This window comes from Balaenoptera acutorostrata, chromosome 2, assembly GCF_949987535.1.
Source record: "Balaenoptera acutorostrata chromosome 2, mBalAcu1.1, whole genome shotgun sequence".
NCBI lineage: Eukaryota > Metazoa > Chordata > Mammalia > Artiodactyla > Balaenopteridae > Balaenoptera > Balaenoptera acutorostrata.
The window spans coordinates 51,334,637-51,353,330 of NC_080065.1; the positions used below are offsets into that span (position 1 = coordinate 51,334,637).

General features: G+C 36.5%; 1 protein-coding gene across 4 annotated transcripts in view; it reads left to right on the plus strand.

The window, feature by feature from the left end:
• The window catches only part of NDUFAF2 (NADH:ubiquinone oxidoreductase complex assembly factor 2), a 185,813-nt gene extending 168,003 nt beyond the window's left edge, over positions 1-17,810 (plus strand). For 2 of the 4 annotated variants that reach the window (XM_057541154.1, XM_007176064.2), the window contains 2 exons: positions 250-435; positions 14,123-17,810. In XM_057541154.1, the coding sequence (XP_057397137.1) occupies positions 250-435; positions 14,123-14,374 (438 nt within the window). In that variant the 3' untranslated portion in view covers positions 14,375-17,810. The remainder of the gene's footprint in view (positions 1-249; positions 436-14,122) is intronic. The other 2 variants (XM_007176065.2, XM_057541155.1) reach the window with 1 other exon arrangement.
• Positions 17,811-18,694: the final 884 nt, after the last annotated feature.

Below are 18,694 nucleotides of genomic sequence, written 5' to 3' on the forward strand. Positions count from 1 at the left end.
TTTCATCAGCCGCTACTCTTCTGGGAATTCCACCCTCCTCCCGGTATAATTGCTGCAGACAGCCCCAACTGCCTGTCGGTGCTACTCACATTGCCTGAAGTGGGTGTTGTTGTTATCGCTGGTGTCGTGGCGGTTGTTTGTCTGACTGCTTTCTAGTTGGCCATGTGGTCACCTTCTCCCACTCTCTACCACTACCTACCCTTTCCCAAGCCTATCCTCTTATTTCTACCTTCTCCAATCCCACAATAGGAAGGAAGATACTTGGACAGTCTTTGGAGGTGTGTGGACTGGAGAGCTCCATTTGAACTGAGGGTCACTTACCCATCTACCTCCCCACAGTACCCTTGCCTCTTTGGGGAAACAGTACCAGCTGTCCCTCTGAGATGTCAGCAGCCTGTTTTCAAGTCTCAGTCAGTTGTACTCACTATGGATGAGGTACTGTGATTCTATCACATTGTATTTTTTATTGCAAATATGCTACACTGTGGTTAAATTGCTTAATATATATACTAGGCAGGGAATATAACCATCATTATAAAACCATTTCTCTGAGGGAAAAAAAGTGTTTTAAGTCCAAAATAATTGGTTTATTTTTCAACTTTCTTACTTTAACGCCTTACTAAGTCAGGAACTTTGTATTTGAGTGGTGATATATTTTAAGTCAAATACTTACTGGTTGGCAGGTAAAAGGTACACGAAGAAAAAGAGAGAAATAATTTTTTCTCAATTTTCAAAAGAGCAAACTTCGTCAACTTTACTACATTGATTTTTTCAAAAACTAGTGTAAGCTCGCAGGAGTATAAATAAATTTGTACCTGTCTTTTCTCAGTTTTCAAGTTATTAAGACTTTTCTAGCATATGAAGAGAAGGGCTTTAAGTCACTTAGAATCAGAATTTGTTTTATTAATGGAATATGATTTATCATTGATTAGTAGCTATTAAAGTTTAGATTTGGACTTATAACTAGCTATTGAAGTTTAGATTTGGACTTATAACACAATTGCAAAATACAAATTTAATCTGATCTTTCAGCAGTTAGTAAAGTGCATATGCAGAGCCAAATTCATTAATTCAACAAATATATATTGAACACCTATTATGTGCCAGATATTCTAGGCACTGAGTAATGGGGGGAAGAAGGAGGAGAGGAGGGAGGTAGAAAGGGCAGTCAAAAACCCATTCTCTTTGAGATAGCAGAATATATATATGCACTTACCCTGTGCCTTAGCAATCCAACTTCTAGAAATCTACTCAGAATTATCTGGTAAAAATACATGATTTGGCATAATTCACTATCTGTAATAGAAATAGTGAATATGACATAGTGAAAGTCTAGAAAACAACCCAAATGTGTATCTGCTGATAAGCCATGGTATGGCTATACAGTGTAGGCTGTCTGCCCACCACACTCCCTGCGCCTGAAGCAAGTCCTTTCTTGAAGGGGGAGCTAATCAGAGTATCTCCATGTCTGTCCTGGGCAAGTTTGGGATTTGTTCTAAGGACCCTTTAAAGAATTGTTAGTGGGAAGTGGCATGAAAGGTCAGCGGTTGCTACGTGGACATTAGATCATAGAGGACCAAGGAGACCTATTAGGAAGCGATTGTAATCTAGGCAAGAAATGTTGTTGGCAATGAAGATGGAGAGAACCACACAATTCAAGATACATTTTTGAGGAAGAATTGATAGGATTTAGTGCTAGGTGGATGAAGGTGGTAAAGGAAAGTAGGAATAGTTTTAGTAAATGTAGTTGTGTAAGGGAGGCTGATTTAGCTACTGCTGGCAGAAGTGCTGCTTCCCACCATGAGGACATCCCAGTAGCCTCTTCCTCTTCCCCAGATCCTGCCCAGGTTTGCCTTTGATATGTCAGAAAGGCTACTTTAAGAGTATGGTAGTTAACTTTCAGAGCTGCCCGTTAGCTGGATGGCCTCTCTCTGTGTATGTGCAGTGGGACGTCACCTTGGAGCTTGTCTGGATCTCAACGTGTGAAGAATGGGAATAGGGTGAGGCCTGACTGAAACAAGGCACAGCTGCCAGGTGTCAGGGGAACAATGCAGTGAGGCAGACTCTACTGAGCCCAGCTGTATGCTGAGCACTGCGGGGGGCCTGCTGAGAACTGTGCAAAGCAGTATGAGTAGAGGAAAGAACACAGTGGAGACAGAAGCTTTCGTTTCAAGTCTAGGCTAATTGTGTGACCCTGAGCTAGTCCTCTGAGCCTCATTGGTCTTGGATATATTTAATTTAAAATGTCCATTAGATATCCAAGTGGAGACTTCAATTAGATAGTTGGCTATATGATTCTGGAGCTTGGAGAGTGGTCAGGCCTGAAAGTATAAGTTTGAAATTCTTCAGCATATATAGAAATAATTACCTAGGGAGAAAGTATAGACAAAGAAGATGGCCTAGAATTGAGTCCTGAAGCGCTTCAGTATTTGGAGGTTTGGCTAAGAAGAAGGAGCTAACAGTTCAATACAGAATACTTGGATATTTTATAGACATCTCAAATTTGGTATGTCTAAGATGGAACTCCTCTTTTTCTCTGTTTCCTACTATGGTTAATGGCGTTATCCGTCATCGTTCATCAGACACTTGGGGATTGTTCTGGTCTCCTTCACTTCCACATACTTGGTGACCAAGACCTTTCTCCTTTTGAATGTCTCAACAGTCTATCTTTTTCTCTCCCTCTCACTACCATTGCTTTAGTTCCTGCCCTCATGATTTCTCACTTGCATTTCTGCAGTAGCACCCAAACTGATTTCTCTAGTCCAGTCTTGCCTCCCTCCAATTCAGTTTCTACAGTTGCCAGAGTCATTTTTTTAATGCTAAGTCTCTTGCTATGGTTGCCAGATTTTACAAATAAAAATACAGGGCACCTAGTTAAATTTAAATTTCAAACAATAATTATAAGTGTGAGTGTGTCCCATGCAATATTTAGAACATACTTATACTAAAGAATTATTTTTTGTTTATATGAAATTCAAATTAACTGATCATTCTACTCTTCTCTCTGGAAATCCTAGTCTTGCTTCGAAGTCAGAATATTTCAGGATAAAATCTAAACGTCCTAACATTGCATTATAAGATTCAGCGTGTTCTGACCTCTTCATGCCGTATGAACCGCTTACAGTATCCTGAATTTGCTGTGCTGCTTTACTCCTTCATACCTCTGAGTGTGCACTTACCTCTTCCCAGAATGCCCCCTCTTCTCAGTTTTCTGGTTAATTCCTGTTGTTAAGACTCAGGCATCATCTTCTCTAGGAAGTCATTTCTAACCCCCTACTCCCCACCCTGTGGATAATAATAGGAACACCAACTTTTCTTCTGCAGTCTCATTAACATTCTTTGCTTGATATTATCACAGAACTTATCATATTGTAAATTTAATTAATTTTCCTAGATTGTGAGTTCCTTAAGAACAGGGTAGAAATTGTTTCTTTTAACTCTTTATCCTTGGCACGTAGTGGGCTCTCAATGTGTGAATGAACCAATGAATGAGTGAATGAGAAAATAGGAAAGAACCCATAAGCATTAGCCTGGTACTTGGCCATTGGTGCTAACTCAGCTCTTCCCTACCTTGAGTCCTCCAAAAGCCACCGCCTTTGCCTGTCCTCCTCTCTACCCACAAGGAAGCTTCATAAGAGTTGGAGCCAGGTTTTATCCTCTGTATCCCCAGGGCCTTGAACTGTAGGTGCTCAGTATATATTTATTGAATGAAAAATGCATGAATGAATGAGTATATCTTTCAGGGCTCCAGGTCCTGTTGTCCCTTTCATCGGGGGACAGTATCCCTGCATTAGGTCCTGGGGAGGGAAACCTCCGGCCATGACATTTTTGAATCTCTAGGGCAGATTCTGTATAGCGGGAGCTGCAGCTTCTCTGACTCTGTGTCTCACCTTCTTGCCCAACTCCTCTACTTCCCTTTCTCAACCTAGGAGAGAAGAACTCTTTTCTCCCTGTAGCAGCTGGCACATAACAGCTCGATAAATGTTAGCAGTCATTCACAGATGGAACCTTCTTTTTCCTCCAGGGCTCCAGCCTCTCTGCCATTTCTTTCCCACCCTCAAAGTCCATGCCCGGAAAGCCATGGGGACCTGACATTGCCTTCTCTTCCAGGGATTATGGTCTTTCCCCTTCTCACACAAGGGAGCAAGGTTTTCTTTGTCTCCCACCAGGGCAGTTCAATTAAATAGGACTAATATTAAATGACTCTAATTATTTTTTTATTAATGTTTAACTGCTAAATTCCTTTTTCAATTAAGTGATTGTGTCTTTATGCTCAAAGGTCTTTTTTTTTAATATATATATGGAAGTTCATTTGTTTTATTAAGGGAAATACCACCTGCAAAATTATTAATGACTTGAGCTCTGTGATTAGTTCACTTTAGTGACATTTTGAGATTTAATAATTAATCTGGCTCAAGTTCAAAGAAAGAAAACTCAATGCCAGAAATTCCTAGCCAGCAAGGAATATAAACAAACCTTAACAATTGTTCCTTCAAATAACAGGAACCATTGAGATCAACTTCTTGCAATTAGAAGTGTTTTGAAAAAATGAAGGAGAAAAGTTCAAGAAAGCATGTCAAAACAACAAAACTCAGTCTACATTTTCATTATTGTGATTGATCAAAGTCTGTTTGCAGCAGACTTGAATGTGAATAAATTAAAGGTGACATTGACTTGGCAGAGGCACACTAGTGATTGGCAAGAACACATAGCAGGAGCAGCTTCTGTAAGCAGAACTTGCTTGGTTGTTGTTTCATTCTAATAGATTTCTTAGCAACCCAGTGCTATCATACTAACCTACGCTCTGTCATTTATTTACCATTTTGGCTTCTACTCCCACCCGGGCAAGATTAAATTCATTTTTGATTACTAATCTAGCAGGCATCGCCTCTGGTCTGAGCACAGGAGTACCTTTTGGTGATCTCATAACATTTTGGTGACCTCATAACCTCCCCTCTTTTTTTCTCTTCTCTCTTTCATACATTGAAAAAGGGTGATATAATAACTTACTATTTCATCCTGGCAGTTCAACTTGTAGAACTAGATAATGTAGTTTAATTAAACAATTTGGCAGTATTTTCAAGCTTAGGCATTGCTTCTGCTATTGTTAGGTCTAAATTGTTTCTTGGTATGTTATAAAGTTGACACTGTAAAAAGAATATTCATCTTAGAACATTTTGAAACAGTTACAAATCAAATTCCCCTTATAATCATGTTGACTGCGGGGTGGAGTGTGTGGCATATACTGGGAGGCTACTTTCTGGAGGAGACCATGTTACAGTAACCATATGTCTCTAAGGTTTGAGGACCTGTACCATACTTTATGTCAAGTCTTCACTTAAATCTATTTACTCCATCTTTTTGTATTCTTCAAAAATAGTTTTAAATAGACTCAAAAGCAGTGTAGTCATACTTTAAAATTTTTAATGTTCATTAAAATAAAAATTATTCATTAGTATGTATAGTTTAAATTATGGAAAGAAAATGGGGCTGTCAAAGTCAAATATATTTATATTATGTATATCACATGGTCTAGTGAGAGGTGAAAATGTATGGGTAGGGGAGAATGTATTTAGTAATTTAAATATTTTAGAAAGTTGATCTGTTTCTAAGACCAAAACTTTCATTGTATCTTTATCTTATGTGTACTTTGAAAAGTATATATCTACATCCAGTAGTTATTAAAGATATATTTACACTAAGCTTTTGCCACAAATGTATTGCTAGTTTATAATTTTAAACTAAAACTTTAAAAAAATTTAGGTTCCTGTTTTTTGTATGTAATATAACTGGATCATTATGAAATGGCCATGGTTTTGTTCCCGTAGAAAGCTAAAAAAGAAATCAGTGACATGGGCAATTTTATCAATATCTGTTAAGACTGACTCTTAAGTCTTTACTTGCTTTTTAATATAGTAACTTTCTAACAATGAAGCACTGTTGAATTTACTTTAAACTGTATTTAGATTTTTTATCTTGGGATTTCTTTTGTACTTAAGTTTGAACGTAGTTATATATGGTATACGTGGAATTCACAAGTACTTGAAACCAAATGGAGACCATTTATAAATACCAAACTCCAGAGGAGTGTGGAGCCAGACTCTCAAAGAAGAAATGGGTTGTTATGTATAACTGTATTCTGCCTGCCATTTTTCCTAGCTGGGTTCATAGCACTTTTAGAACAAACTTTATAATTCCCTAATAAAGAAGTGACCATTAGCTCTATTCCATTTCCAGGTCTATCTGTATAAAAATTATAAAATAATTTTGAAGTCTATTATAGTGAAATTTTATCTTTAACATGAATATCACATATATGTGTACATAGAGTGTATTACTGAAATATTTCTTGACAGAAGAATTTTCGCTTTACTAGGCTGAGACTCTAAAGAGAGAAATAGGGTTAGGGGATTAAGCTCCTGAATTATGTCATGAAAACCATTTTTCTTTTTTATTTATACATACATGTGGCACATACAAATAACCACGCTAAATTTAAAAATACTAATGATACTTTACATAAATTATTAATGATGGGTAAATTTTAATTTGTATTTATCTGCCCTTGTCCACAAGGTATATGTGTAATAATAGATATTCCTAAATGCTGTTGTATGTCTGCTTAGATCTATATCCAAATACTCAATTCCGTTTAATAGTGTAGACTCAGAATTGTTCACTCCTTCACCTTTTGTCCAAGTGTGGCCCCAGAGATGCTGAATGACTTGGATGCCTGAGACAGAAAAATCTTTGGGAAACTGTTTTACCTCACTCAGATATTTCTCAGCCCTTTTCTTTCTCCAGTACTCTCTGAGTAATTAAATTTTCTTCCAGTCAAGATGACTTCATCGGAGAGCACTTGTGGACAGCTCTCTCTCTCTTCTCTCAGATGCTAGAGTACGGTTCCAAGGTTCAGGTTTGCATTGCCTCAGTGTCCTTTATCTTTCCCAAGGCATCATCGCAGAGACCTCTAGTCCTATTCTGCCGTTTGTTTCACCTCTTTTTTATAGTCCAAGTATCCAGATCTGTTATAGTACCTCCCGCAGCTATAACTGTATATTAGAGCTGATTTCTTCACCATTTTGGAAAAGTCATGTGTACTAGATTTTCACATAAGGGACTATATGATTAGAGAGGGATGATATAATTCCTAACGTCTTTGAGTCAACGTGTTTGAAGACTGCATTTTCAAGCTTTAATTTTTGTCTGTATTTTATTAGTTAAAAAAAAACAACTTTAAAAGTGCTTTTGTGATTACCACACTTAGCAATTTGCAACATGTAGTACAACAACAGGACAGCTACCAAAAGGGCTCTTAAGCAGGGCTCTTAGCAAAGAAGTGGCACTGAAAAGGACTCGAGCTGCAACCTTTTGGTGGCTTGAGTTCTCATCACTGAATTAATAGATAGTACACAATAAATAACCATTAACTTGTCTAAACTACAAAAACAGGGTTAAGCTTGTTAAATGCATCCAGAGCTTTTTTTTTTAATCTTTTTTCAATGTAATCCTTCACAAACAATGGTAATTTATAATTTGACGTAGAAAAATATATAAATTCAAACATTTAACACTATATTTTTCACAGCTGAGTTTGTCTATTTTTCCAATATTAAGGCTCTGTAAACAACTCAAGCCTAAGCTAATTTGCTCCAGCTGAACACCCCTGGTGCCTATTGAAATGAGAGAGATTGTCACAGAACAGTAGTCATTCATAAACAATATACTTAGGAAAAGTTCTGAAATATCAGATTTTGGTACAGCTTGTGCTTTCTCTATTGTCAGTATGGTTTCTTTCTCTTCTTCCCTGAGATTGGTTGAGAATGATATCCTTCAGTACTTCATTCCAGGGGACTCTTTGATGTGACCTTCTCAGAAACGAGTTAACCTCATGGATGACTTTCTGATTGTCCACCCCACCAGATTCAGCTTCAGTGGAGAAGGGCCATTGTTGACATACTGCTTCAAATCCCAGGCCAGGGAAGCCAGGACAGTGGTGCAAGACATGGAAGGTTTGGTGGGCAGAGGATCTTTGTCAGGTGGGAGTAGGGAGGGAATGAGGCATCATCTGTCTCCCAGGTAGTACTATTAATCTGAGGGCTGCATATGGTCACAATAGTCCTCTTGCATTTCAGGCTGTACTTCTCCTCTATTTAGTGGTAACTGACATCTTTGCAGAGCTTGAGAAGTCCTTCTGGTGGGGGTACAGTGATGATAACCCTCAAAATCTATAGCAGTAGTTTCAATGCACAATGTGATGAAGCTCCTCATGGGCTCAAGGAGCTGGGAGTGGGTAGACATAAAGTCAAAGGGCATTGAGTACCTAGCAGAGTGTCCCAAAGTCTAACATTTTTCCCTGAAATGAAGTCCTTCATTCTGATATTTTTGGCACTATTCATTCCTTTATGTAGATTCAAGTTTCCATATTGTATCATTTTTTCAACCTAAAGTATTTAATACTTCCTTTAGTGTTCTTATAAGAGAGGTTTGCTTGTGACAAAAACATCTATTTTTTTTTTGTCTGAAAATGTCATTATGCCTTCATTTTTAAAGGATGTTTCCACTGGAAATAGGATTCTAAATTGACAGTTTTTATTTTCTTTCAGTATATTAAAGTCATTCCATTGTTTTGTACCTTGCATTGTTTCTGATGAGAACTCAATATTTATCTTTGTCTCATAAATGTCTTTCTTTTGTAGCTTATTTTAAGATTTTCTCTTTTATCATTAGTTTTTAGCAATTTGGTTTTGATATGCTTTGGTTTTGTATTTTTCCTACTTGGAGTTTTTTTAGTTTCTTGGATATATAGATTTATATGTTTATTTATTTGATATATTTTTTAGTCATTATTTTTTCTCCTTCCTCTCTCTTCTCTTTCTGTGATTCCAGTTACATGTATGTGAGACTGCTTAATATTGCCCCACAGCTCACTGAGGCTCTGGTCCAGTTTTTAAGCTATTTTCTCTCTCTTTTGCTTCAGTTCGGATAGTTTCCATTGCCTTGTTTTCAGATTCATTTTTCTTTTCTTCTGCAGGGTCTAATCTGCTGTTAAGCATATCCATTACTTTTTTTATTTCATGTATTGTATTTTTCACCTCTAGAAGTTCCATTTGGTTCTTTTTAAATGTTTCTACTTTTTTTCTCTTTATGTTAATTTTTCTTTTAAGTCTTTGAACATATTTATAGTAGCTGTGATAAAGTCCTTATCTATTAATTTCATCATTTCTATCATGTTTCTGTTGACTGGTTTTGGATCACAGTTTCCTTCTTCACTTCTTGATTGGATGATAAACATTGAAATAGTATATTGTTTACTGTCTGTGTTTTGTTGTCTTAAAAATGTTGAGGGCTTTTTTTTTTTTTTTGAGTATATTAATTTACATGTGAATCAGCCCAAACTTTTGGAGGCTTTAGTTTTAAGTTTTGTTCAGGTGGCTATAGAGCAGTACTGTTCAATAGGAGTTTCTGCAATAATGGAAATGTTTTGTATCTGTACTTTTCAGTATGGTAGCCACTAGTCACATTTGGCTACTAAACACTTGAAATGTGCCTAGTACAATTAAGGAACTAAATTTTAAAATTTAATTAATTTAAATAACATTTGGCTAGTGGCTACTGTATTGGACAGTGCAGGTCTAGAGTTACCTCAACTCTTGTGCCAATTTATTCTTACTCCTAAGGAGTGATCTTTCTGAAGTCTTTATACTAAATGCCCTGCAGGTTTGGTGAGGCATCTCTGGCTGATTAGAACTTGAATGTCCCCTAGTCTCAGCTACAGCAGGTGTTCAGTTTACAGCTCCCCAGTAGTTATTCTTTAGCCAGAAATTGACCTTCCTGGCCCTGTAGAGTCTCATCCTACCCACATACAGTTTAATACTCAGCTGAACACTCAAGGGTACCCCTATCCAGGTTTCTAGAACTCTGTGTGTGTGTGTGTGTGTGTGTGTGTGTGTGTGTTCTGGTACTGTGCCCCACAAATTTCAGCTTCCTCAGCTTTCCTAACCAACCATCTCTATCTCTTTAGCTCAGCGAGATAACCAACCTCTGCTTGGGTTCCCTGACCCTGTGCAACAGCCTCCAGCTGAGGTGATACAGGGCTTATCTCGTTTATTTCCCCTCTCTCAAGGATCACAGTACTGCACTGGCTGTTGTTTAGTATCTGAAAAGTTTAGTATTTTTGTCCAGATTTCTAGTTGTTTATGGCAGAAAAACTAGTCTGGCACCAGTTACTCCATCTTGTTTTCAAGCCAGTAGATTATGTCTTACTAACACCTCTGTTCTCAATCCAGTGGTAATGCTTGCTGCCTTTGTTGGAGACTGTAGCACGTTAAATTGGAGATTTTTTCATCCTGGCAAAATTATGAATTTTGTTCATTCTTCATGAGGACAGCAATTGATGTAGGGATCCTGCTATTTACAAAATGTTCACAACAAATAGTTATTCAATGTATGTCACAAATTAGTGGGTTAAATTTTTAAGGACTTAAAGGTATAAGTATTGAGACTACATTTCTACCCTGAGATGAGAAAGAGGGACAGATATAAGTTTGGTGTGTTTATTTTTAATGGAATAGAATAAACAATCACTATTTAAAAATCCACCTGTAACATCTTCTGTTGTACTATTACTGCCCAATAGCCAGTTCTTTCCCAGTCTTTACAACAGCCCATAGAAGAAGGCAGTACTGTAATCTCCATTTTACACGAGGAAACTGAGACACAGAGAGGTTAAGCAACATTAACAGGGTCACAGCTAGCAAATGGCAAAACTGAGATTTATATGCAGTTAGTCTTGCTTCAAAGCCCATGTTTTTAACTGCAAACTTTCAGAAGATCTAACAATGTGAACAGTATGCATATGAGTATTTGAGATGTAAATTTTATATATACATAGTCACTGTATTCCCATTTTCAGATAAAGAAACTGAAACTGAACAAAGTTAACTGACTTTCTTGGTGTCACAGATAGTAAAAGGTAGATTTGAGATTGCAACTATGTGTTTAGGTCAAAGAACTATCTATGTGGATAGTCATCAGAGTTCTATTTTTTTTTTATGAAAAAGTGATATATTGGAAACAAAAATAGGGGTAGGCATTAAGTAAGTCATGGCATAATGCAAGTGATAAAATCCATACAACTATTTTTTTTAATGTGAAAGAATACTGATGGAGAAAAGTGGTATGCAAAAGGATAAATATTTGCTTTAAACATATAAACATTTATGTGAAGACCTACTTACTCTTGGTTTATGCCTAAAATGCTGAAACAAACAATGTTTTTATTGATAAACATATTGAGACTTAAGGTGATATTTTTCCAAGGAAATAATGTAAGGGAAAAATCCTTGCTTTATAGTAATTTCTGCTATGAAATAGGCTTTGTTAACAGAATTACTTCTGTTTCTCTTTTAGTCTACAAATTCCTATTTTTTCCACCTAACTACTTTCATTTTATCTATTCCAAATATTTACAAAACTAGATTTCCTTTCACAAATGATTTATGTTCTGTGTAATTTTTCTGGAAGCTGTTGGCAGGGGTCTGGTAACCATTAGTTAAAAAAATAAAAAAAAGACATTCTTTTCTAGGAAAAACTATAGTCTCCATGTTTTTCAACTCCAAAATCTTTAATCTTCATATTAAAATAATTAACATATTCAGACTGGCTTTTTATTGGCCTAAATAGCTGTTATAAGAAAGAAACTACTTGGCAGAGTAATGGTGAGTAAAGAGGAATTATATGAAGGCAGAAAAAAAGAAAGAACAGCTCTCTGCCCTCAGTTTCCTTTTATGCAGAAGGCATAGGCTTGCACCAGCTGTAAGACTGCAACAGTAGAGCTGAAATCCCTAAAGGCAATGTGACTGATGCTCTTATACCAAGCCAAGCAAGCCTGATACCAGCTTCTCAGTAGTGTCTTGCTCCCTGTGGTGGGCTACTAGTGCAAGTTCAACCCTCCTGAACCTTTCATTCTGCTCAGGAGAAAGAGCCTCCGGGCTGACACACCAGTTCATAGAGGGTCTTGAAGAGTCTGGAGATGAAGTGAAGATGAGATGGCCTCAGACTGAAAAATATTTCCACCTACTTCCATTATTTCCAGTATCACATTGAGGGATTTCTTTTGTGACATATGGTCACCCCACCTGAGAATTCTACAGGGTATATGAAAGGCAAAGCCTGACTCTCACCCTCACTCATAGCAGCTGTCCCTAAACTCATAGTTACTGTGGTTATTAAATTACTCATAGGGAATTGATCTGTTATAGAAATTACAAGAATATTTATAAATACGCCTTCCCTCACGTGTTTGCTTTAGGAGAGGTTTCATTAGATGGGCCCTTCTTTGTGTCTAAAAGTCTGTAACACTACAATCTCCTCAAATCTTTTCCTGTAAGTGTAGACCATTATTTTAAATGTTATTTTAAATATCAGTGTTTACCTTTTTGGAGAACTATTATTGCTTGAAATTCATGTTAGAAACAGATTGCATCATATATTTAAATAACCAGATGTGTCATTTTTTTTAAAGGAACCATTTTTTAAAATAAATTTATTTTTATTTATTTATTTATTTTTGGCTTCATTGGGTCTTCGCTGCTGCGCTCGGGCTTTCTCTAGTTGTGGCGAGCGGGGGCTACTCTTCGTTGCGGTGTGCGGGCTTCTCATTGCAGTGGCTTCTCTTGTTGCGGAGCACGGGTTCTAGGCTCGTGGGCTTCAGTAGTTGTGGCATGCGGGCTCTAGAGCGCAGGCTCAGTAGTTGTGGTGCATGGGCTTAGTTGCTCTGCGGCATGTGGGATCTTCCTGGACCAGGGCTTGAACCTGTGTCCCCTGCATTGGCAGGCGGATTCTTAACCACTGTGCTGCCAGGGAAGTCCCAGATGTGTCATTTTTTTAAATGTTGAAATTTAAAAATAACTTGGGAGAATTTGTTTTTGTCAGTGTTGTCAGATATTAGTTATGTTAACATTCATATTATAAATAACAAATATATTCTTAAAGAAAAATCAGAAAATACAGATAAGCAAAAGAACATTTAAAAATTTCACCCAGGGAATTCCCCGGCAGTCCAGTGGTTAGGACTCTGCCCTTTCAATGCCGAGGGCGCCCATTCAATCCTTGGTGGGGGAGCTAAGATCCCGCAAGCTGTGAGGCGCAGCCAAAAAAAAAAAAAAAAAAATTTCACCCATTTAGAAATAATTAAGATAGAAGAGGAAGAAGGAATCAATAAAGGTAAAAGACGTAATTACTATTTCATCTGTTTTTAAGATGCATATCTTCAAATTTTAACATCTCTGAAATCAGGATGTGTGAAGGAGTTTGCCTTTTTTAGTGGTACATATAACAGCGATGCATCTTAAATTTGATGGTCTTGTATTCAATGAAATACAGTAATAGATTCATTGTTGTTCGGGGTATAGATCCTTACAAATAGAATAGCAAATCTGAGTGACAAAACCGCATTGCACAAATTGCTTGCACTGATTTGAGGAAGCATTTCCAATAGCAAAATGCCTCTCTGGAACTGGTGTCTAAGGCTTGCTGAACTCTGATTCCGTTTCTGTCCTCCTCTTCACTGCCATACCACTCCAGAGGCGAAAGGGAAATAGATGGGACTTGGTCCTGGCGCTATAGAGGGTGGCCTTAGCAACCATGCTTTAAGTCCCACAGAGAAAAGACTGGCAGGAACATCTTTCTGAGGCCCTCTCACCTTCACTTCATCTCCAATAGAAAGTACAAATCACTTATTAGTTTTTGAGGCAGTAAATAGCTGTTAAATTTAGAAAATCTTTGATAAGAGTGACTTTTATGCTCTTGTGTAATATTTCATGTTAAGTGGTTTGTTTCACTTACTGGGTAGTAAATATTTCTATTTCATTATCCTTCTCATCTTTTTATTATAGTATACAAGGACATAGCTGTTTAATTCAAAATAACATCAATATATAATCAGATAGCTTTTTCAGACTTACCCTGTACATATCTATATATTATTTAAATGCAAGGCAAGTATCATGTATATATGTACTTTGTTTTTCATTAGCTATTTTATTTTTATAAAACCTGTAGTTTGAGTTTTCTTCTAACTAGGACTATAATGATTTCTTCCATTTATGTATGCATGCAGGAAATAATGAAGAATGAAAAATATAAAGAAGAAATTAAAATGAAAACCAAAGACTTTTATGAAAAAGAAAAACTCCTCAGAGAAGAGAGCAACAAGGAACACTTGGTTCCACCAGTTCAAACTCAGATTAAAGGGCATGCCTCCGCTCCGGACTTTGGAAAAGAAGAATCCTCCGTGGCTCCCACCAGCACTGGTAAAACCTTTCAGCCAGGATCCTGGATGCCACAAGATGGCAAGAGCCACAATCAATGAATGCACTGTGGTAAAATCATTTCATTTATATATGTATGTGACTATTTTAACAAGTAAAAGTAAAAAGTTACTTTGTATTTTCTGACTGTACAATAGTTCTCTATTCCAGTAAGCTTAAGAACTTGTTTTTACTATGCATAAGAAGTGTGAGGTTATGAACTATAGAAACCTAACTTCTTTTAGACTTAATCCTTCACCTGATTTAGTCATCATTCTCTGTTTATGAATTTGCTTAGTTTTTTTTCCTCTTTGAGTTGCTCCCTTGAGAAGTATCTTGTAGCTGTAAATGCTCAGTACGTTTTAGATCCTTACGATCATTTAGAAACCACGCAAAATATATCTTGGTAGAAAATGATAAGGGTAAATATTGAACTGTCCTAACTGATCAAATATAAAAGGAGAAGACCGCTATTTCTGTAGAGGCACTCTGTAAGATTCTAAAGGACTAATCAAAAACATGAACTTGGATAATACGTGGCGGCCAAGATAAAACACGTGGAGGCCAAGAAAATTTATTTGATAAATGAAAAAAACCCTATGATACTGATGAGTAGATGGGACAAAAGCTATTTTATGGTGGGATTGAGGATGGAGTTTTAAAGAAGGAATTAGGGCCAATGGAAGTAGACAATCTATCACAAAAGTCTGAAAAGATGGTAAACAGAGAAATGGTACAGTAATCGTAGTTCTGTGAGATTAAAAATTACTTGGAAGAAATAGAAAATAGGGCAGAGTTCTCAGAACGTGATTCCACTGATAGTGGAGATTACAGTGATTTCTATATTGGAGAAAATTATAGACAGATGACAACATTAAAACAGATTATATATAAAAGTGTCATACATTTTCTGAAGTGCACAACCAAGTTTTTGTTGCTAACAGAGTTCTAATTCTAATATAGAGGCCTTCTAACAGTGTTTGACATTGTAGCAACTACTCAATAAATATGGACTGAGATTTTTACTTAATATTAGAAGGTTAAATTTTTAATTGCTTAAGAAATAAACTACAGAAAAATACAACTTTATAAAATGTTATACTAAAACAAGTAATCAAATGTAATCACCATAATACTTATGAAATGACAAAAAAAAAGCCCCTAGGTGGTAATATTAACATTCCAGCAGTCCTGTTAATATCAAGTTAATCATTCTGTCTCTTTACATTATTACAAAGTAGTATTACATTTTACCAAAGAGGCAAAAAAGGAACTAGCTATTAGGCAATATAAAAAGAGATAAAATTTGTTGTATAATTGACTGTAAAGTAAGATGTTCTTGAACCCCAAGTTACAGGAAAAACTGTAAATTCTAGCATGCTAGAATAGAATGTTTCTACTACCAAATTCCTATCAGCTTATTAACTGTATTCTATATACATATTTTACAAAAGCTTGTCGTGTAGGCTGTTTATAAATATCTTAACGTATGACAGAATTTACGTTAATTTTAATTTTTATGGTTTTCATTTCAAAATACCTGTTTTACTTAAAAGAAAATCTTAGCCAACAGTTACGTTATATAAGAAGATGATACTGGCCCACCCATTATTAGTAAAGTATGTACTTTCAAAATGATTTTGAGAGGTGGGAATAAACTTTGTAGTAATCCATCCACACTCCTTTCCTCAAGACTAACATTTTTAGGATGACTGGTTACACTGTTAGGTGGTATCAGAACAGAGTTGAGAACATTTAGTCCTACATAAAAACTGAACTATAATCTTGGCCTAATTAAGATTGCCTTTCTAAACAATCTTGTTTTTATATGTGGCTTTTAAGCCAGACACATGTAAAGCAGAATCAAAGTTTCACATAAAATATTCACTTGTCCACCATATTTCATATTTTAAATAGTTATATTTGGGGAATTTACAAGTTTTTTTTTTTAATGAAAATGTTTTTCTTCATCTTTTCAAGACAGACTCCAAAACCCATGCAGTTTTTTTAATTTCAAAAGTTAAAATGTTCATTTTAAAATAATTAAAGTGGGGCTTCCCTGGTGGCGCAGTGGTTAAAAATCTGCCTGCCAATGCAAGGGACACGGGTTCGAGCCCTGGTCCGGGAAGATCCCACATGCCGTGGAGCAACTAAGCCCACGCACCACAACTACTGAGCCTGAGCGCTAGAGCCCGCGTGCCACAACTACTGAGCCCACATGCCACACCTACTGAAGCCTGCGAGCCTAGAGCCCGTGCTCCGCAACAAGAGAAGCCACGACAATAAGCCCGCGCACCGCAACTAAGAGTAGCCCCCGCTCACCGAAACTAGAGAGCCCACGCACAGCAACGAAGACCCAACACAGCCAAAAATAAATTGATTTAAAAAAATAATAATAATTAAAGTGTCATACATACCTTAAGTACTCTCAGATAAATCCTTCCTGACTTCCTATGCCTCTGCTATACATGCATATAGCATTTTTTTTCCCCAAAGGCCTTATTATACAAACTGCTCAGGTATACATGCGTTGCCTTTTGGGTTTAACCATATAAATCTAGCCTATTAGCTATGCCTTGGATATCTGAAGTTAAAAATTTTAAAAAATGGAGGAAATAATTTTTTCCCCATTATGTTATCCTTTTGCATTCCATTTTTACTAACAGATTTCTGGCTCTCATTTACTTCCTAATTTCATCAGCCTTGACCCAATACCATCATATTGACTTTTTTAATGCTATCTCATTAACCACACTATCTAAAATGTAACCTGAATTCATTTAGACTAGGCTTTCTCAAACTATTTGTGTTCTTCGGGGGAAAAGAAAAGAGAGTCTATGATAGTCAAAGAAGGTTAAAAGACTCCAAGAAATCATGCAGAAATGAATTCTTATCTTGTGTTTCCCAAACTTTTGGTATTTGAACACAGAATCCCCTTTAATGTTTGAGAAATACAGAATTTGTCCTTATATATTACAGATATGAAGTAAATCAGAGTGATCCTATAATCAGTTGCAAACCTGAAAGCAATCATTCCTAAATAGGTATCAGACTTCCTCTAACTTAAAACCAGATGAGGTATAAAGTGCCCCTCACGATGGGTGAAGAGCTGTTCGTTATAGTGGATCTCAACATTGGGTTTCTAGCTCGCAGCATCCGAAGCTTATTTCCAGTTTGTTCACTGTAATTTCAGGAAATAGGTTTAAAATCCCCTTGCACATCTGATACAGTAACACCATGCTGAAGTTTACCACATGGTAAACTATGGATCAAATTCTGATGCACAAACTTTTTTGGTGGTAAAATGTTTGTTATAGGCAGCTTGTTTGTTTTTCCTTCAAAACCAGCCATAAAATGGTAATTGATTATCTTAGTTCTAAGAACCTCAGAAACAACATAATAGGTAGGCAGTTTTTAAAAGAATTATTCTGGGTAACAGTAAATGGGATTCTTGTAACCGTTAACAGTATGTTACAATAAAAGATTGATTTTTCTGAAGACTCTCAAACCTCATAATACACAGTCCCCAACTTAATTTTTCAACTTTACGATACACATTCACATGCAACAGAAACGTTCTTTGAGTTTTCATCTTTTCTCAGGCCAGCAGCGCGCAGTAGGACACTTGTGATGCTGGGCAGTGGCAGGAAGCCACAGCTGTCAGTCAGCCGTGCAATCACAAGTAAACAACCGATACCCACACGGCCATTCTGTTTTTCACTTTCAGTACATTATTCAGTAAATTATTTTCAGCTTGCAGTGGGTTTATCAGGATGTAATCCATTTTAAATTGAGGAAGCTCTATAGTCTAATTTACACCACCCCCCAACACACACAAACATGTAGACACGTATTATAAAACCCTGTTGATCTCAAATGTATAAAAAGGCTCCATAAATTTTGGGAAAAGCTGAAGAAACAATAAATGGCCTATGTCAAACAAATACAAAATTGTATTAAGACTAACAGGGACTATAAAAAAAACTATTTTAGTTAAATACCTTTAAATTGTCACAATGAACAATGAAACCGTAGCTTTAGTGGATAACTGTAAGTTTTGTTTAAATTTCAATGACAATATAAAAAGCATATCCTAGATCACCTGAATAACTAATTTGTAATTAAACACTGAATTATTTCAGTGCTTGGAGCTGCAATGTGTTGATCACACTGGCACCAAGTAGGAACTGACAACCTAAAACAACAGTAACAAAAGTATTGTTCAAACCAGTCCATAAACATTCTCAGAGGTCCTTAGGTTCTCATATTTGAGAAACACTGCTCTCAACTTTTATAAGTACAGTTGACCCTTGAAAAACATGGGTTCGAACTGTGTGGGGTCACTTACACACAGATGTTTTTAGTGGTAAATACTACAATAC